Here is a 17,404-nt window from a genome sequence, read left to right as displayed (position 1 = left end):
CACAGGACAGAAAAAGTAATAACAACCACTGTGGAAAGCAAACCCACGTGAAGAGCAACCTGAAGGGCGCTTTTGCTCCAGCAGCCTCTTGCAGATTACACAAAGTTCAGAGTTGTGATCATTAGATACAGGCCCCTGAGTAACAAAAAAGTCTCTCCAGCAGCCACTGTTGTGATGCAGAGGGTTAAGACAGCTCCTATAACACCAGTACCCAATATGCGCTGCTCCACTTCCAATCTAGCTCCCGGTTAATGAACCTGGCGCATCAGCAAAAGACAGCCAAAGTTATCGTGCCCCTGCCATCCACATGGGAGACCGAGACGAAGTTCCTGGATCCTGGCTTTGGCCTGGCCCAGCCTTGGTCTTTGCAGCCATCTGGGGAGTAAACCAGCGGACGGAAGACAGATGGATCTCTCCCTCTTAGCTCTCTCTCTCTCCCCACCCCACTCTCTGAGACTTTCAAATAAATCTTTTTAAAGTCTACTATTAAATTGTGTTAAATTATAATAAGGGCTAGAGCAGAGAAGTGAAAAAAGTAGCCAGGCTAGGCTCAGGATACAAGGACCTCCGGACTAGGTACTATAGGCCTGGGGAATATTTTGTGTTGTTGTTAAGTTTGGGGAATTTTTTCTTTCTTTCTTTTTTTTTAATTTACTTGATAGGAAGAGTTATAGATAATGAGAGAGAGAGAGACAGAGAGAAAGGTCTTCCTTCCTTTTTTCCGTTGGCTCACCCCCCAATGGCCGCTGCGGCCGGCGCACACCGAGCTGATCCGAAGCCAGGAACCAGGTGCTTCCTACTGGTCTCCCATACAGGTGTAAGGGCCCAAGCACTTGGGCCATCCTCCACCGCCTTCCCAGGCAAGAGCAGAGAGCTGGACTGGAAGAGGAGCAACCGGGACTAGAACTGGTGCCCATAGGAGATGCCGGCGCTGCAGGCAGAAGATTAATCAAGTGAGCCTTGGCGCCGGCCCCAAGTTCTGGGGAATTTTTAAAGGTTCTATAAAATCCCATTGGAAAGAGAAATAATCATGGTCCTCCCACAACCCCCTCCCTTAAGTCAGGGGCCCCTGAAGCTTTGCTTTGATGGGGCATTCTCTATGTACAATGATCTTAGTAGCTCCAGTCAATAGAGAATGGAAGAAACAACTTGTCACTGGCAGGCCAGGAGTGGGAAGTGCAGCAGACGTGCTTCTACTGGACTGTCAGAGGCAAGAGCATTACTTCCTGGGGCCGGCGCTGTGGTGTAGCAGGTAAAGCCTCTGCCTGCAGTGCCAGCATCCCATGCGGGCACCGGTTCGAGTCCCGACTCAGACAGAAAGTTCACTGATCCTTCTCAGCCCAGTGTCCCATCACTAAGACTTGAATCCGGTTCTTGGAGCTCCCTAAATACACCTCAGTCTCTTACATCACTCTGCGATGATGTGCTCCTGAGGCCTGGCGGCCTGGAAAACTCTGACCTGCCCTTCAGGCCCAAGTTCAAACATGGCCTCGTCCGTGGAAAGCTGCTCTCCTGCTCCCTACAGGCGCTCCTTTTCCCCGGCTGCTCCCCTCCCTGCGCCTGGCTGCGGCAGCTGTGCCTGATGGCAGTCCCTGGGAGTGCGAGTCTGCAGAAGCCTGCCTCCTTTCTCAAGGAGCACTGGGCTTTCCTGCTCAGCACCTCCTGGTGTAGTGTGCACCTTACGGGTAACTCAGAATGTCAAGCTGTACCAGATTAAATATATCAGGTTGAGTAGTTGACGATGTAGAAGATGAAATGCTGAAAAACAGATACTCTTCAAGCAAAATGGGCTCAAATCCAACAGGGCAGAGAGAAGTAAGTAACTTCTCGGCATTATGGCGTAATAGGCAAAGCCGCCGCCTATGACACAGGCATCCCCTATGCACCCCAGTTTGTGTCCTGGCTGTTCCACTTCTTTTTTATGATTTATTTATTTATTTGAAAGGCAGAGTTACAGAGAGGCATAGGCAAAGAGAGGTCTTTCTTCCATCCACTGGTTCATTCCCCAGGTGACCACAACGACCAGAGCTGCGCTGATCCGAAGCCATGAGCCAGGAACTTCTTCCAGGTCTCCCATGAGGGTGCAGGGGCCCAAGCACTTCGGCCATCCTCCCCTGCTTTCCCAGGCCATAGCAGAGAGCTGGGTTGGAAGTGGAGCAGCTGGGACTTGAACCAGCACCCATATGAGATGCCAGCACTGCAGGCAGTAGCTTTACCTGCTATGCCACAGGCCGGCCCCGGCTGCTCCACTTCTGATCCAGCTCCCTACTAATGCATCTGGGAACAGCGGCAGAAGCTAGCTCAAGTGTTTGGGTCCCTGTCACCCACGTGGAAGACCCAGATGAAGCTCCCCGCTCCTGGCCTGGCCAAGCGCTGGCCATTGCAGTCATCTGGAGGGTGAACCAGCAGATGGAAACTTTGCCCCCTAACTCTGACCTTTAAATAAATATACAAACCTTAAAAAATAAATGACATACAGTTTATCATCTTCTGTAGGGTAACCGGGCACGCCTTTGCTCTGAAATGACCAGTCTGTACTTGCTGTGTAGCGGAGGCTCACCTACTCTGTCCAGCCAGCAGTCTCTCCTTCCTCCACGCCCACAGCGCCCTGTTACTCACTTAGCACTTTCTATCTAAATCACAGGTCAGGCCTCTCACTGGACTGAACCTTCCCCAGTGGAAGGGCAATACCTCTAACTCATCTCTATTTTGTCTAGTCTCCAACACAGCACCCTGCAAACAGGTGATAAATATTCAATTATGATGATTAACCTCAGGGAAACATGACTCTGTGATTCCTTTAGGACCTGCCAGTATGAAGAATATCAATGGGTCAGATACATGCCATTCGGTACTAAAATTTCTCCACTCTGAGCCACAGAAACAGTCTTAAAAAAATCGATTCTGTTTATCTGCTAGATAACAGCTGACATATGGAGAAAAGCCTCAACCAGATCTGAAAGAAGCATCCCAACGAAACGGATCTCTGTTATAAAGACAATCAAGGGCAACTCCCCAGCGCTACAAACCAGGCAGTGAGCCTACGCTGAGAAACAGAAAAGTGAAGGGCAGGCATCGTGTGGTGTTTCCACAGCAGGCACACGCTAAGCTCAGGAACAATATCAACAGCCAGCAAGATCTAAATGAAAAACGATACTAGCACAAGAGAACAGCTCCAAAACATATCATTAAAATAAGCCCTCTGTTCTCTAAATCATACAACTTTCCAGAGGTCAATGCTGTGGCTTATCCATTCTTCACATCCAATTTCCCACAACAGTGCTCCTGTAAGATCTAAGCTACCTCATCAAGCCCTTGTTCTGGGGTCCAATTCCTCAATTTCACTTTTTACACCTGCCCTCTCTCCATCCCATTGCTCATCAGTTCTCTCTTAGTTAGAATGCAAGCGATTGAACACAGGATGAGGCAGACAGCAACGTAAGTAAGGATCCAAACATTTCATGATTAAATAGGGTGAAATTCTAGCTTCTCAATACTGAAAAAAAAAAAAAAAAGCTCAAGGCTCAAAACTAATACCATTATGAAAAAGGCTGGCCCATATTGATATCTATGTGCTCCTCACTGACTTGAATAAAACCATAACATTTGATTATCTTATTTATTTCAGCATCAAAACTGCTAAGGGCAAGGACTATGCCTCATCAACCCATCTGTAGAGTCCTTAGTAAACACTCTACCTTTTTTTTTGACAGGCAGAGTTACACAGTGAAAGAAAGTTCTTCCTTCCATTGGTTCACTCCCCCAAATGACCGCTACGGCCAGCACGATGCGCTGATCCAAAGCCAGAAGCCAGGAACTCCATCCGTATCTCCCACATGGGTGACAGGGGCCCATGTACATGAGCCATCATCCACTGCCTTCCCAGGCACTTTAGCAAGAAGCTGGATCAAAAGTGGAGCAGCCAGGACTCAAACAAGCACGGTGACTTAACCCACTGAGCCACAATGCTGGCCCTTAAGGATCACTCTCTCTACCCACACCACTTCCTATCCACCCACATCACTTTACCTAAGTCCCAGTTTCCTCAGGTGTAAATAAAGATGACTAACAGGGTTGTTGTGGGGTTTAAATGAGATAATATATGCACAAAGAACTTAGTACTATGGCACACAGCAAGTGATAAGGAAACAGTTACTGCTGTTGACAAAATCATGAGACTTGTACCCTGCTGGGTGACATTCTGAAAGAAGAAAGGAGTCAGGAATATGTAGAGACGAAGATGACTTCAGAGAGCTAAACCTACGTATTACCATGGGGAGACAAAGTTCAAGAAATACAGATGAACAAAGTATGTTTCATATTAAATGTCAAAAACACTTCTTCAGGATTGCTGCGGAATCTAGAAAACCAGTCACAACATCCAAGTCACGAAAGCGGAATAGCAATGGAGGAACACAACATCCCCTCCGAAACAGTGCTGATTAACGGCTACAGAGTTCCTCCCAACTTCCAGTTTTCCCACACTTTGCTAAAGAGAATGGAAGTGGGGCTCCACACAAAGGCACAGCCACTGGCACCAGTAATCGCACCCGGTCCTGTCGGTGTCTCGGGAATGGGAAGAATGCTGGATTTGTGGTTGATCTGAGGTGTCAAACATCGTAACTCCAGCCTGTGGAGAACACACACAGCAGCAAAATGCCTCAAGAATTACGGAAAGGGGGATAAAATCCCCTCCTAAGTCAGACGCAGAGACAGCACATCCATGAAACAGGTGAGCAGCAGCCACCGAGCACACGGGATCCGAGCTTTTACGCACTCGAACACGCGAGAAGTTCACCTGGGAAATCAGGAAGAGCAGCAAGACGAGGAAAACAAGACACCTCCTGTGTCCGTGGCCGGAGAGCTGCAGCAATCTGAGCTGCTAACTGTCAAGTGTGAATTCAGACCAAGGCAGGGGGCTTCGTCAAGAACACAGAAGCCAAGAATCCTACGAGGCCCGAGACCTGCTTTCATTCACATATCACAGCCAACAGTCAGGTCACCACCCTACAACCTGCAACTGCCAGGGTCCTCCTCCAAGTCTGTGCAGCGGGAGGCCACCTGTCCCAGGGGATTTTCAACATAGACAGAAGTATTCTCTCGTGGGAAGGATTGCCCCCAAATTTTTTTATGCGAAGAGGTGACAGGATGTCTGGGTTCCCTCTGATGGACCAACTGACACTCCTTTTTACTAAAAACAACCTTTCAAAACCAAACCCGGGGGCCAGCACTGTGGTGTAGCAGGTAAAGCCATCGCCTATAGTACTGACATCACACATGGGAGCCGGTTACTGGCTGCTCCGCTTCTGATCCAGCTCTCTGCTATGGCCTGGGAAAGCAGTGGAAGATGGCCCAGGTGCTTGGATCCCTGCACCTGCATGGGAGACCCAGAAGAAGCTCCTGGCTCAGCTCTGCCTGTTGCAGCCATTTGAAGAGTGAACCAGCAGATGGAAGACTTCTCTGTGTAGGTCTGCCTTTCAAATAAATAAATAAATCTTAAAAAAAAAAAAAAAAAAAAAAAAAAAAAAACTTGTACTTAGAGGAACTATTTTATAGCAAAATAAAATGGACTTGTAAGCATCTCCATGCAAGCAGGGCTAAAGATACTGAAAACCGGGTCATTCAGGGGAGGGTAAATGGCACCAGTACACCACTGGCACTACTGTAAGGCACTAGGGAAAAACCCACTTTGCTTGCTTGTTCGTTTTACTATCTTTACCTTACTTTAATAATATAAATATACAGGCTTCAATTCTTGATTTTAGCTCTTTTACTTGTCCCACTAGGTTTTAAGTTCATCAGCCATAAATGAACCTACCCCACCAGGTCAAGGAGAGAATACTTATTACATTCACTTAGAGAGACTGAGCCCCCAGAGCTCGACTGGAACTAGGCAGAGGGTCAATCCCAGCGCTGACGAAGGAAATGCAAAGTCCAGATCTTGCTGGACAGGTAAGGCCAGGCAGCACTTCTACCACCGCTCACCCCAACAGACTTCACTGGGATTCCAATGCTTAGATAACTACTAATAAATGTGGACCATTCCTGAAATTTCCAAATAAAATCAGCTGGACCACTCTTTCAACAAGCATTTCTTGAGTAGTCCCTACCAGGCACACTGCTATCCTACAGCGGTTTTCCTACTTCATAATCCCAAAGAGCTTTCATAGTTGTCCCAACATAAAGCACCAGCAAAAGAACTTCTCTCATTTTATTCTTGTATTACACACTGTCCAAAACCTCTTTTCAGCCATTATAAGCACAGCTGTTTGTGGAAATAAAAACTAAAAGGGCTGGGACCGACATTCAATCATTAACCAAATTTAAACTTAAGAATTCAATCCAAAAAAACACCCTGAGCCAGGTGGCTGAAAAAATTACAACAAAACACACAATGACGCAAGGATTCCACTAGGAAAGGAATTAATGCAGTCCCAACTCCTCAGTTCTAAGTTGGTATGGGTACTGGCAGGTGATTAAATTTAATTTGCATTGAGCAATTTCCAAAAATGTATTCAAACACCAAACATGTCAAAAAATAACTCCTTTACCTGAATTTTCATCATTTTGGAGCTCTTTCTAGAAAACTGATCCCAAAATTTAGATGCTGGATGATTGTATTTTCCTAAATCAATTCTTCTGATACTACAGACCTGAGAAAGACCACCATGAGTGGGAGAGAAAATCCTGACAGCAGCTAATCTCAGCTACGGACGGACGGACGAGCCGGAGTAGCAGGGCTGGAATCCTGGTCCTACCACCCACTAGCTATCCAACCGCAGTGCCTCAGTTATTCCATCTGCAGAATGGGAATTAAAAAATACTAACTCCATACAGTTGTTGTGGAGCATTAAGCCTAGATGAACAAGGAAAGGGTTTGGTGGCAATTAGCATTACATAAAGTATTTGCTCACTGTCATTATCATATGACTAGACCTAACAAATGGGCTATACAAATGTCTTTGCCCACTCCAAGTCTTCCTTAATTGGTCTGGCAGGATTTAATCCCACTCTGCTTGGCTTCCTCACATAATGAACGCTGTGTTACAGTTATCTGGGTGGGGACATTTCCCTCCCATGAGATGGTATCTCCTTGAGGGCAGAGGGCAGAGCTCATCTGGGCGTACCAGGCGACACACACTCTTCATTGTTGCCCATTGCTCTCTTGCCTCTGAAGGTTCTTAACACCCTGCCAATAAGCACACCTTTACCTGGAGACAAGGCTCTGCAGCCTCTACTGGGTGCTGGTCAGACCTTGCTAACTACTCCCTTAAGGTCTGAACAAAATGTCCAGGCAAAATGGAGGAGGAAAAGAGGATTCACTTTATATTTTTAATTACTCAGCAAAGACATCTATTTTTTATTTTTCCAAATTTTCATGCATTCACAGCATACTTTCATGATCTCATTCAAATAACCCATAGTGCTTTTTAAAAGTGTAGCAACACAATTCTGCATAGATCAAGCGTAACCTAGTCATTACCTGTGCATCTGCTGATTGGAGCAAGATCCTATGATGACAACGCACTTGTTGGATTTGCCCTGCACCACGAGACTACTTCGGAATGCTTATAAACATCGAATGAAAGATAAGTTTACTTTAGTGCAGAAATCTTTGGAAATCCATGCACAGTGTTTTCATAACACATTTTCCATGAACTCTTCGATGAACCCAGTATTTTTGTAAAATGAAATCATTTCAACCTAACAGTGAGATGCAGATCCTTCTGGCTTTGCACCCTCTCCTCAAAGTCTCCAACTTATTCCAGATCGCTGGCAAGGCTCACCGAAGAATGTTATCCAAGTTCACCTTAGCTCAACAATGATGTTGAGCCCTTACTCTGTGAAGAGACTTCTCTGAAAACAAACTGTTGAACTGACTCCATTGCTTTGTTTTCATTTTCTAGAAAGTATAATTTTTCCTTTGTTGTGAGCATCCTCCCTTTGAAATTAACTTTTCAGCATGAAAGACTGCTGAAATAATGAGAAATCTCTAGATTTTACCTTAAACTGCAACAACAAAAGGATGGAGAACCGTGCCCATTTAATGTGGTTTTTCTAAGCCTAATTTTTGTCATTCCCCAGTGGCAGTGTCTTACAAAGAACAAAAACTACACTCAACCTTGCTTCTCATTCTAGACACATCCCAGCCAAATGAGAAACGCTATAAAGCCACTTTACCAAGAGGAAGAAAACAAAGTCAAATGGAAATCCTTTGTGCCCACTGCACCTCTTTTCAGATCGGGATTTCTCAGATTGAAGTACTTTCGACGAACCTATGCAACTATCAGCATTTAACATCAGAGCTGAACTAATTTGTCTCTCCCTAAATGGTCCTAGGAGCGTCCAATTCACATGCACTACCTCTCCGCAGCTGGCGGGAGGGTATAATAAAGTTAATTGTTTTATATACCCTGAGGCAGAGAGAGAAAGGCAGTCAAACTCAAAGAGGTTTCCTGCATCTTATATACATATATGGCTGACATCAAGAACTTTCTTTAAAAAAAAAAAAATGCATTAGGCAAGAGGAACTGAGCTTAAGAACATAGATCCTGCTTTGTGAAATTAAAGCCTTCGGGCCAAAAAGGACAAGGCTTTACCCATCAATCCCTACCTGACAACCAGGAGGCATAAGGGGAGGCCACGCAAAGTTGTGTCCTCAGATTTCAGCAGCCATCAAGCTCACGCTCAGGCCATTTCCAAATAAGCGGCCCCTCTGAGAAGCTGCCCGCGGTCAGGTGCAAGACCTCGGACCGCAGCAGCGCACTGGACCGCACTGGACCGCGCACGGCCGCCACCACCTCGCGCCTCTCCGATCCCGCCCGCCCCCCGCCCAGACTCACAACAAAGGGGGCTTCCGTGGACCCAGGCCCGCGGATCTGAAAATAAAGTTTCCTCTGCTGCTGTCACCCACCCGGGCAACTTTCTCAAAGGTGACAGACACGGGACCCCGCACCGCCGACAGGTGCCGGGGGGAAGGCGCCGGGAGGAGGGGTCCCGGGGGCGCCGGCCGCTGTCCCGCGTCCGTGCCGAACGCGCGGCCTCTGACGCACCCGTCCAGGGGACCGGCACACGCACAGCCCGCGCCGTGCCCCGAGCCGGCTTCCCGGCGGCCCGCGACGAGGGGCCGGGGCGGGAGCGCACCGCGACGCTTGTTGTCGTTCGTGAGGCGCGGGCGGGGACCCGGCGCGAGGGCTCGGGGCCGAGGACAGCCGGGCAACGGGGAGGGCGGACAGCGGCGCCTCCGGGGCTCCAGGCCGGCCCTCCTCACGCACCGGGCCGGTATCCCCCCGAGGACCGAGAGGGCCAAGGCCGTCTCCGAAGCTTCCCGGAGAGACGCTCCCTGCGCCGCAATGAATCCGGCTTTCCCCGGACGCCCAGAGGCACCGCTGCGCGCCGCCAGCTCGCGCAGCGGGGCCGGGCGCGGCGAGCCGGAGCCCCCCGAGCCGTGGCCGCATCCGCGCACTCACCTGCCTCCGATCGCGCCCGCGGCCGGCTCAGCCTTCGCACGGACCGCAGCCGGCCGGGCGCCCGTCCGCTCCCTTCTCGCCGCTCCGCCCTCGCCCCGCCCCCGGGAGGTGGGACCCGCGGCCGTGCCGGAATCTCGGGGCGGCCTCCCTGAACTCTCGCGAGCCCTCCCTCCTCGGCTTCTCGGTGGCTGGGCCGTTCCGACTCGCCGTGACGTCATGCGCACCACAGCCGGAAGTAGCCTTCTGGCGTCAACGCCGGCCCCACCCACCTCCGCAAGACGAAGGGAGACCTGGCTGGTGTCCGGGCCACCTCTCGCCAACTTCAGCTCGCGGCCCTCCTGTCTCAGAACTGGTTCAGGCCTTTCTTGGGAGTGGCCCCCGGTGGTTGCCACGTCAGTCACATGCCCTAAACGTCATCAGAATTCCTCCTCAGTCATTCACCTTTTGATACAAAGAACAGTAGATCTGGGAAGAGGCAGGTACATCTGTGCGTTGGGAAGCTGCGGCCAGCAAAGACTGGCTGAGCAAGTTGCCTAGCAGGTGTGGGTAGCACTCAGGTTACGGATTCTTTGGCCATGTCTGGACTGGAGAGACTGAAGAAGAATTAGGGCTTGGAAAGCCCGCAACAAACTTGGCAGCACGCTAGCAAAACTTGCTTGGGTTGTCTTGGAAAATCTGAACTATCTGACGGTACAGGGCTGCTTTATCATTAGGACAGGAGAGTTATGCGGAAAATCACCTCCTTGGGGGATGACTCAAACCACGTGGCTCGGGGGAAACCATGCAGTTTGCAATGTGGGAGAAGACTGGCCCTTGGGCCAGCAGCGTAGGAGAATCATTCCCCACACTGCTGACAAATCGATCCGCAAACTGACAACGGGAGGTGTTGTAAAGTACCCTTCGCTTTCAGGCTATTAAGACTATATAGGCCACCAGTGCTTGGGCTTGCAGGAAATGTCCTTTACAAATGACAGCTGTTAGCTTTAAGTTGCCAAGAGGAGGTGATCCGTGCAAAAGACTTGGGAAAGAATCATGACACCCTCCTCTCTCTGGTCTTACACTCTGTTTCATACATGGCTTGGCAGTGGGAAGACTGCTAGTGCTATAATCCATGTATTTTGAGGGAAATCGGCTCCACTCAAATGGTAGGGTTGAGGCTCAAGGGACAGTTGTCGTATATAAGCATACAAAGTTTAATTCTGCACACATCCAAATTCAAGTGTACAGGATCATGAACCGATTATGGTTTGTTTCACGGCAAACTTGTATTTTCGGGTGTGCCATGCTTTTTGTCATGGCACCATGGTAGTGTGCGCTAGAATAGAGAACTCCAGTACCAGAGTAGGTATGCAGTGGGCTACAGCTTTGACCTTCAATTTTTACACTTTTCTAAGTTTTTTTGAAATGCAGAGAGAGAGAGAGAGAGGATGCTCCCCATCTGCTGGTTCACTCCCCAGATGTCCACAATGGCTGCGCCTGGGCCAGTCTGAAGCCCATGCATGACCAGGAAAGCAAGCCAGGTTTCCCACACAGGTGGCAGGAACCCAATTATTTGAGCCATTACCACTGTCTCCTGGGGTCTGCATTAGCAGGAAGCTGGAATCAGTAATCAGAGCTGCAGATCGAATCCAGATACTGCGATGTGAGACGTGGGCATTCTAACCTGTGTCCTAACTGCTGGACCAAATGCCCTGTCCTTTAAGTTGAGATCTTTCAAAACAAACACCCCAGGAAGTTGTTGAAGACACCCAAACTAAAACAAATTGGTGCTCTGTACCCTTTTGGGAGTTTGGTGAAGACTATGGACCCCTTGTCAAAATCGCATCCTTAAATGCATAAAATAAACCACCTTTTGCTATAAAGGAAATAGATTATATTAACATAGAGTTATCCAAATACTACATCATGAGTTTTTGAAATTGTGTGATAGACACCTTCTAAGACAGTACACAATCATGTTCACCCTCTGATCTTCCTGCTTGATGTAATTCCCTTCCCTTGGGTGCGGGATGGACCCCGTAACTTGCTTCTAAAACAAAACAAAACAAAACAAAAACCCCCAGAATACAGCACAGAAGCAAAGGAACGTCATTTCCATGACTTGGTTCCAGAACTCTCTAGCCTCCATGTTGCTTGTTTTCTCTTGCTCTCTTACTTGTTCAAACAGAAGCCGGTTCCTAGGTTGTGACCTGCTTTGTGGTACAACAGAGAGAGCTCTCCAGACATCAGCCACCAAGAAATGAGGCGCAGCAGCCCCTGAGGAACTCACTGCTGCCGATATCACGTGAGGAGCTTGGAAGCAGATTCTCTCCCAGCTGAGCCTGCGGATGACTGCGGCTTTGTAACCAGACCCTGAGCCTGGAAAGCCAGCTCAGCCAAGCCTGGACTCCTGGCCCACAGAGACCGTGAGATAACAAATATTTGTTGTGTTCAGCCAGCCATATAATTTTCGGGTATTCTGCTCTACGGCCATGGATAACAAACAATTAGCTATCTGCATCTTTATTAATGCATTCAATAACAAGATCGAGACTGTAGTGATTTTGCAGTCATAGTAAATATAAACAATATTTCACGATATCTGTACCAGTGTTAGTGTAGGAGAAAATGCATGTGATTTCTACTCAGGGCAAAATTACAGGTGTGGCTAAGATCACTGTGGTTTGCTGCCTACATTCATAATGAAAGAAATGTTAATTTTCAGTGAGGGTTTAGTAAAAATAACATAAAAATTTATTTATTGTTTGAGAGAAAGAAAGAAAAAATCTCCCATCCACTGACTCACCTGTCGAACGCTCAAGGTGCCCAATGATGCGCCAGGCTACATCTGGGAGTGAAGAACTCAACCTGTGTTGCTCATGTGGGTGGCAGGGACCTGAGTATTTGCGTCATCATTGCTACCTCCCAGGAAGCTACAATCAGGAGAGGATCTGGGGCTTGAACCCAGGTACTCTCATGGGATAAAAGCATCCTAACCAGTGTCTTAACCGCTAGGTGAAACCCCTGCCCCAGATACTATAAATGTACATATTTGTTACAATATAAGTATACATGTTACATTTATAAAATATACAAATATATATGTTTATTATTTCACCAAAGTTCACAGACCTAGGTTAAGAAACTTTGATCTACATTATAGTTCATATGCAAGGATTTCCAAAACTTATCACCAACTCTCTCAGACGTTTGAATTAATAATTCCTGTAATGGGACACTGCTGGGTCTGCAGGTGGAAGTGTGGGGCGAGCCTCTGTGTGACCCTGTAAACTGAGCATCCTTAAGCTGAGGTGCACTTTCCGCCTGGGAAAATGTGGCCAACATTGGCCAGTATCCTGCAGGGAGTGCCCATACAATGCCAGTCTGCTGTGAAGCAGTTTCTTCTATACTTAGGGGAGTCCAGTGCCCTGGGGAGGTTCATCACTCAAGACACTGATGATACGTCTTCCCAACAGAAAGCTGGTAACATCCCCCAGAAGTGGGTGAATTGTTGGACCAAAATGCTTTTTCTTTTACGCCAAAGTGGAAATACTAGCTACTGCCCACTTAGGAATTAAAAGCAAGAATATGAAAGACTCTTCCCATTCGATATTTGATTTGATCAATTAGATGTAAAGGGTAACTTAGGCACATGCAACAGGAAACATCAGGGGATCATATGTTCAGGAAAAAAAATCTTAACAATACATTTTTTGAAAAGAACTCTTAAAAATTTAAAACAATAATAAACCCAGGTCTCCAATACACACCATGGCCGTGGCTCACCTTAATAAACTGCAATTGAATATGAACTTTCATCTCCTTTCTGCACTTATTCCCACATCTCCAAGTCTGAGCAAAATGCAGGTGGACCAGTTAAAATTGGAGGCCAGAAAGAGTGAGAGAAACCGTGCGATCTGTTCAGCTGATTTTTGTATTCATTCATGAACTCTGAGCACCTTGGCCATGAAGGCTCTTTGGGGTTCCTATTCCTTTCCTGGGCCAACTACATGGCCCAACTATGGCATGGCTGCCAAGTGGCAATATGGCAATGGAGGGAAATCTATTAATAAAAGCCTTCCACCATGTCAGTGAAGCTGCTTTTCTTTATTAAAATTTATTAATTTTTTTTGAATGGCAGTGTTACAGGAGGTTGGGGGAGACACAGAGAGAGGTCTTCCATCTGCTGGTTCACTCCCCAAATGGTCAGAGTTGGACCAGCCATAGTTGGACCAATCCAAAGCCAAGAGCCAGGAACTTCTTCCAGCTCTCCAACATGAGTTCAGAGGCCCAAGCACTTGGGCCATCTTCTGTTGCTTTCCCAGGTGCATCAGTAGGGAGCTGGATAGGATATGGGGAGCCAGGACATGAACCAGTGTCCATATGGGATGTTGGCACCACAGGCAGCAGCTTTGCCCACTGCTCCACAGTGCCGGAGCCAAAGCTGCTTTGCTGTATCTACAACTTTGCAACTATACTGTATAACCAAAGCAACATATAGAAGATAATTTACCACTGTACATACAATTAACAGAAAATGCAAAATTGAACAACAAATGAATTAAGCTTTCTATTCAAGATACATGAAAAAGAAAATAAAAGAAATCAAAGGAAAGTAGAAAGATCTAAAAATGAGAGCAAGAGCCCCTCAAAGGATTCATAGCCTAATGTGTTCCAAGTAATCCAAATCAAGTTTACAATCACTCTCATATATGCCTGTGTTTTTCAAACATACATAAATTCTGCTATGATTAATAATGTCAAATACAATGCGTTAAAGATTTAATTATTTTAAAGGTAGAGTTAGAGAGAGTGAGAGATACCTTCCATCTGCTAGTTCACTTCCCAGATGGCTGCAATGTTCAGGGCTGGACCAGGCTGAAGCCAGGTGGGTGGACGGGGACCCAGGCACTCAGACCATCCAGTGCTGCTTTCCCATGCACACTAGCAGTGAGCTGGATCAGAGTAGAGCAGCCTGGACTTGAACCAGTGCTCATATGGGATGTGAGTGTCACAAGTAGCAGTTTGACCTGCTGCACCACAATACCAGCCCCCTCAAATATAATTTTAAAAGATAAAAGCAGAGGGGCTAGCACTGTGGCACAGTGAGTTAAAGCCCCAGCCTGCAGTACCAGCATCCAATATGGGTGCTTGTTTGAGTCCCGGCTGCTCCACTTTGGATCCAGCTCCTTGCTAATGCACCTAGGAAAACAGCAAAGGATGGCCCCAGTCCTTGGATCCCTGTACCCACATGGGAGACCTGGAAGAAGCTCCTGGCTTTGGCCTGGCCCAGCCCTGGTTGTTGTGGTCATTTAGGGAGTGAACCAGTGGATGGAAGACATCTCTCTCTCTCTCTCTCTCTCTCTCTCTCTCTCTCTCTCTCCTTCTCTCTGTCTCTACCTCTCTCTGTAATTCTGCCTTTCAAATAAAAATAAATAAATAAAAGCAGAAATGAATTCAGTAGAAGATAAAAGATTGAAGTTGACAAAGAACAATCAAAATGTGATTCTTGGAACAGACATTGAAATGGGAAAACTGGGGCCAGTGATGTGGCATAGCGGGTAAAACCACCGCCTACAATGCCAGCATCCCATATGGGCGCCGGTTCAAGACCTGGCTTCTCCACTTATGATCCAGCTCTCTGCTATGGCCTGGGAAAGCAGTGAAAGATTGCCCAAATCCTTGGGCCCCTGCCCCACATGGGAAGACCTGGAGGAAGCTCCTGGCTCCTGGCTTTGGATCAGCTCAGCTCCAGCCATTGTAGTCACTTGGGGAGTGAACCGGCAGATGGAAGACCTCTCTCTCTCTCTCTTCCTCTACTTTTCTCTCTGTGTAACTCTGACTTTCAAATGAATAAATAAATCTTAAAAAAAAAAAAAAGAAAGAAATGGGAAAACCTTTGGCAAGACTAATCCAATGGAAAAAAGAAAAGATATAAATATTAGGATAATTAAGATGTAAATATAGATATGCAGTTTTTAAATGTTTATTATTATTATTACTATTTTAGAAGCAGAGAGAGACAGTGTTGCCACCCACTGGTTCACCCCTCCAACGCCCTCAACCAACAGAGCTAAGCCGTGGTTGAAGCTAGGCGCTTTGAATACAATCCATAGCTCCCATGTGGGTGGCATAAACCCAAACTCTTGAGCCATTACTGCAGCCTCAGGGTCTGCATTGGCAGGAAGCTCGAGACAGGAGTTAGAGCCAGGAATCAAACCCAGGTAGTTCAATGTGGAATATGAGCATCCTAGTTGTTGTCTTAACCACTAGACTAAATGCACACCCCAGGGGCCTGCGCTGTGACATAGTGGATAAAGCCGCCAATTGTAGTGCAAGTAGCCCATATGGATGCTAGTTTGAGTCCCAGCTGCTCCACTTTAATCCAGCTCTCTGCTATGGCCTGGGAAAGCAGAGGAGGATGGCCCAAGTGCTTGGGCCCCTACACCCACGTGGGATACCTGGAGGAAGCTCCAGGGTCCTGGTTTCGGATCAGCTCAGCTGCAGCCATTGCAGCCATTTGGGGAGTGAACCAGTGAATGCAAGACCTCTCTCTCTTCTTTTCTCTCCCTCCTCTCTCTCTCTCTCTCTCTCTCTCTCTCTCTCTCTCTCTCTACCTCTCCTCTCTCTGTGTAGCTCTAACTTTCAAGTAAATAAATACATCTTAAAAAAAAAAAAAAAAAAAAGAAGAAGAAGAAGTGAAGCTGGGACCCAAACCAGGCACCCCTGGCATTCTGATTGAGGATTTAGTGTCCCAAGCAGGTACTTGAATTGGTGCACCAAACACCCACCCCCTCTTCTTGCTTTGATTCTTATCTACTAGCCGTTAATTCTTCTAAATTCCAGGTACTAGCAGAGACAGACACAAATGACTTCCCATCTGTGTGACAGGAAATACAGCATGAAAGTGAGCTGAGGCTCTGTGACGCTATAGTAACAGATGATCGCAGAGTTGCAGTGTGGTTTATGATGGTGAGGGCTCCTCTGGTGCTCGTGCCCTGTGTCCTTGGGTGGCCAGCAGGAACGCTTTGCCCCTCAGAGTCGCCTGGAGATGCAGGCCCTCACCTTGAGCACTGGCTCATCTCCAAGGTAGGTAGGAAAGGCAAGCCTGGGGTCTCGAGTTGACTCTTTCACTCATAACACATTGGCCAGAGAAGTTGCATGGCCCCAAACAAGCTTTGAAGACAACAGTCTGGTGACAAAAAATAAATAAAAATAAATAAAGGAAGGCAGGCAGGAAAGGGAGAAAACCAGAACTATCTGGCAGCAGTACAAATGGCTCCTACAAGTTGTATATGTGGAAAACTGTCCAAATGTTTTATACTATGTGATAGGCTTCCTCCACCCCTTTAGAAAATCTGACATTTAAGCTCTTCACAGAAGAAAAATGTAAGAGAGCATAATATTTTGAAAATAAATTTCTGTTGGATGCCTCGCTGTCTCCTAAATCTTCGTGGACATTAGAAATTCATGATTAACATTATAACTAAAAGTTAAAAAGACTTTTTTTTCTTTTTTACAACTAAAAATGTCTCTGAAATTTCAACATCTCATTTCTAGTTCTAGGATTAAGTCCAAAACTTCCATTTTCTCAAGTAAGAGAAAGAAGATTCCCCTAAAGACTTCTTTTCATTAGAACAGTGAAATTCAACTTATCAAAACCCATTCATATTTAATGTGGGCAGCCTAAGAAAAGATATAATAATTTGAATAAATTCTAGGAAATTATTATTTCTCTTTGTCTTTTTTTTTAATATTCTGTGATTATACCTTTAAAAAGCAATCACTCGCCAGTTATAAAAGGAATTTCAGGGATTCTATAGTTGTGCCTTCATTTTGGTTTTTGGGTCTGCACTAGAAATCCTATACTTTATTTGGTTCTTCCTCTACCACTTATTAGCCTGTTTAACACACAATGTGTAAAAAAGTTTGATTTTTTATGTAAGTGGTTATAA

General features: G+C 46.8%; 1 protein-coding gene and 2 pseudogenes across 9 annotated transcripts in view; 1 reads left to right on the top strand and 2 right to left on the bottom strand.

The window, feature by feature from the left end:
- LOC127491982 (cytochrome c oxidase assembly protein COX20, mitochondrial-like) overlaps nt 1-4,618 on the bottom strand; it is a 36,718-nt pseudogene extending 32,100 nt beyond the window's left edge.
- Nucleotides 1-9,703, bottom strand: part of STK38L (serine/threonine kinase 38 like) — an 86,106-nt gene extending 76,403 nt beyond the window's left edge. For 4 of the 9 annotated variants that reach the window (XM_070049551.1, XM_070049552.1, XM_070049553.1 and 1 more), the window contains exon 1: nt 9,471-9,703. In XM_070049551.1, coding sequence (XP_069905652.1) covers nt 9,471-9,688 — 218 coding nt within the window. In that variant the 5' untranslated portion in view covers nt 9,689-9,703. Of the gene's footprint in view, nt 1-7,483; nt 7,508-9,470 lie in introns of those variants that run through there. The other 5 variants (XM_051850891.2, XM_070049557.1, XM_070049555.1 and 2 more) reach the window with 4 other exon arrangements.
- On the top strand, nt 9,049-13,407 carry LOC138843886 (general transcription factor IIH subunit 5 pseudogene; annotated as a pseudogene).
- The last annotated feature ends 3,997 nt before the right edge of the window (nt 13,408-17,404 follow it).

The sequence above is a fragment of the Oryctolagus cuniculus genome, chromosome 9, assembly GCF_964237555.1.
Source record: "Oryctolagus cuniculus chromosome 9, mOryCun1.1, whole genome shotgun sequence".
Lineage (NCBI taxonomy): Eukaryota > Metazoa > Chordata > Mammalia > Lagomorpha > Leporidae > Oryctolagus > Oryctolagus cuniculus.
This window is presented reverse-complemented; position numbering and strand designations above follow the sequence as displayed.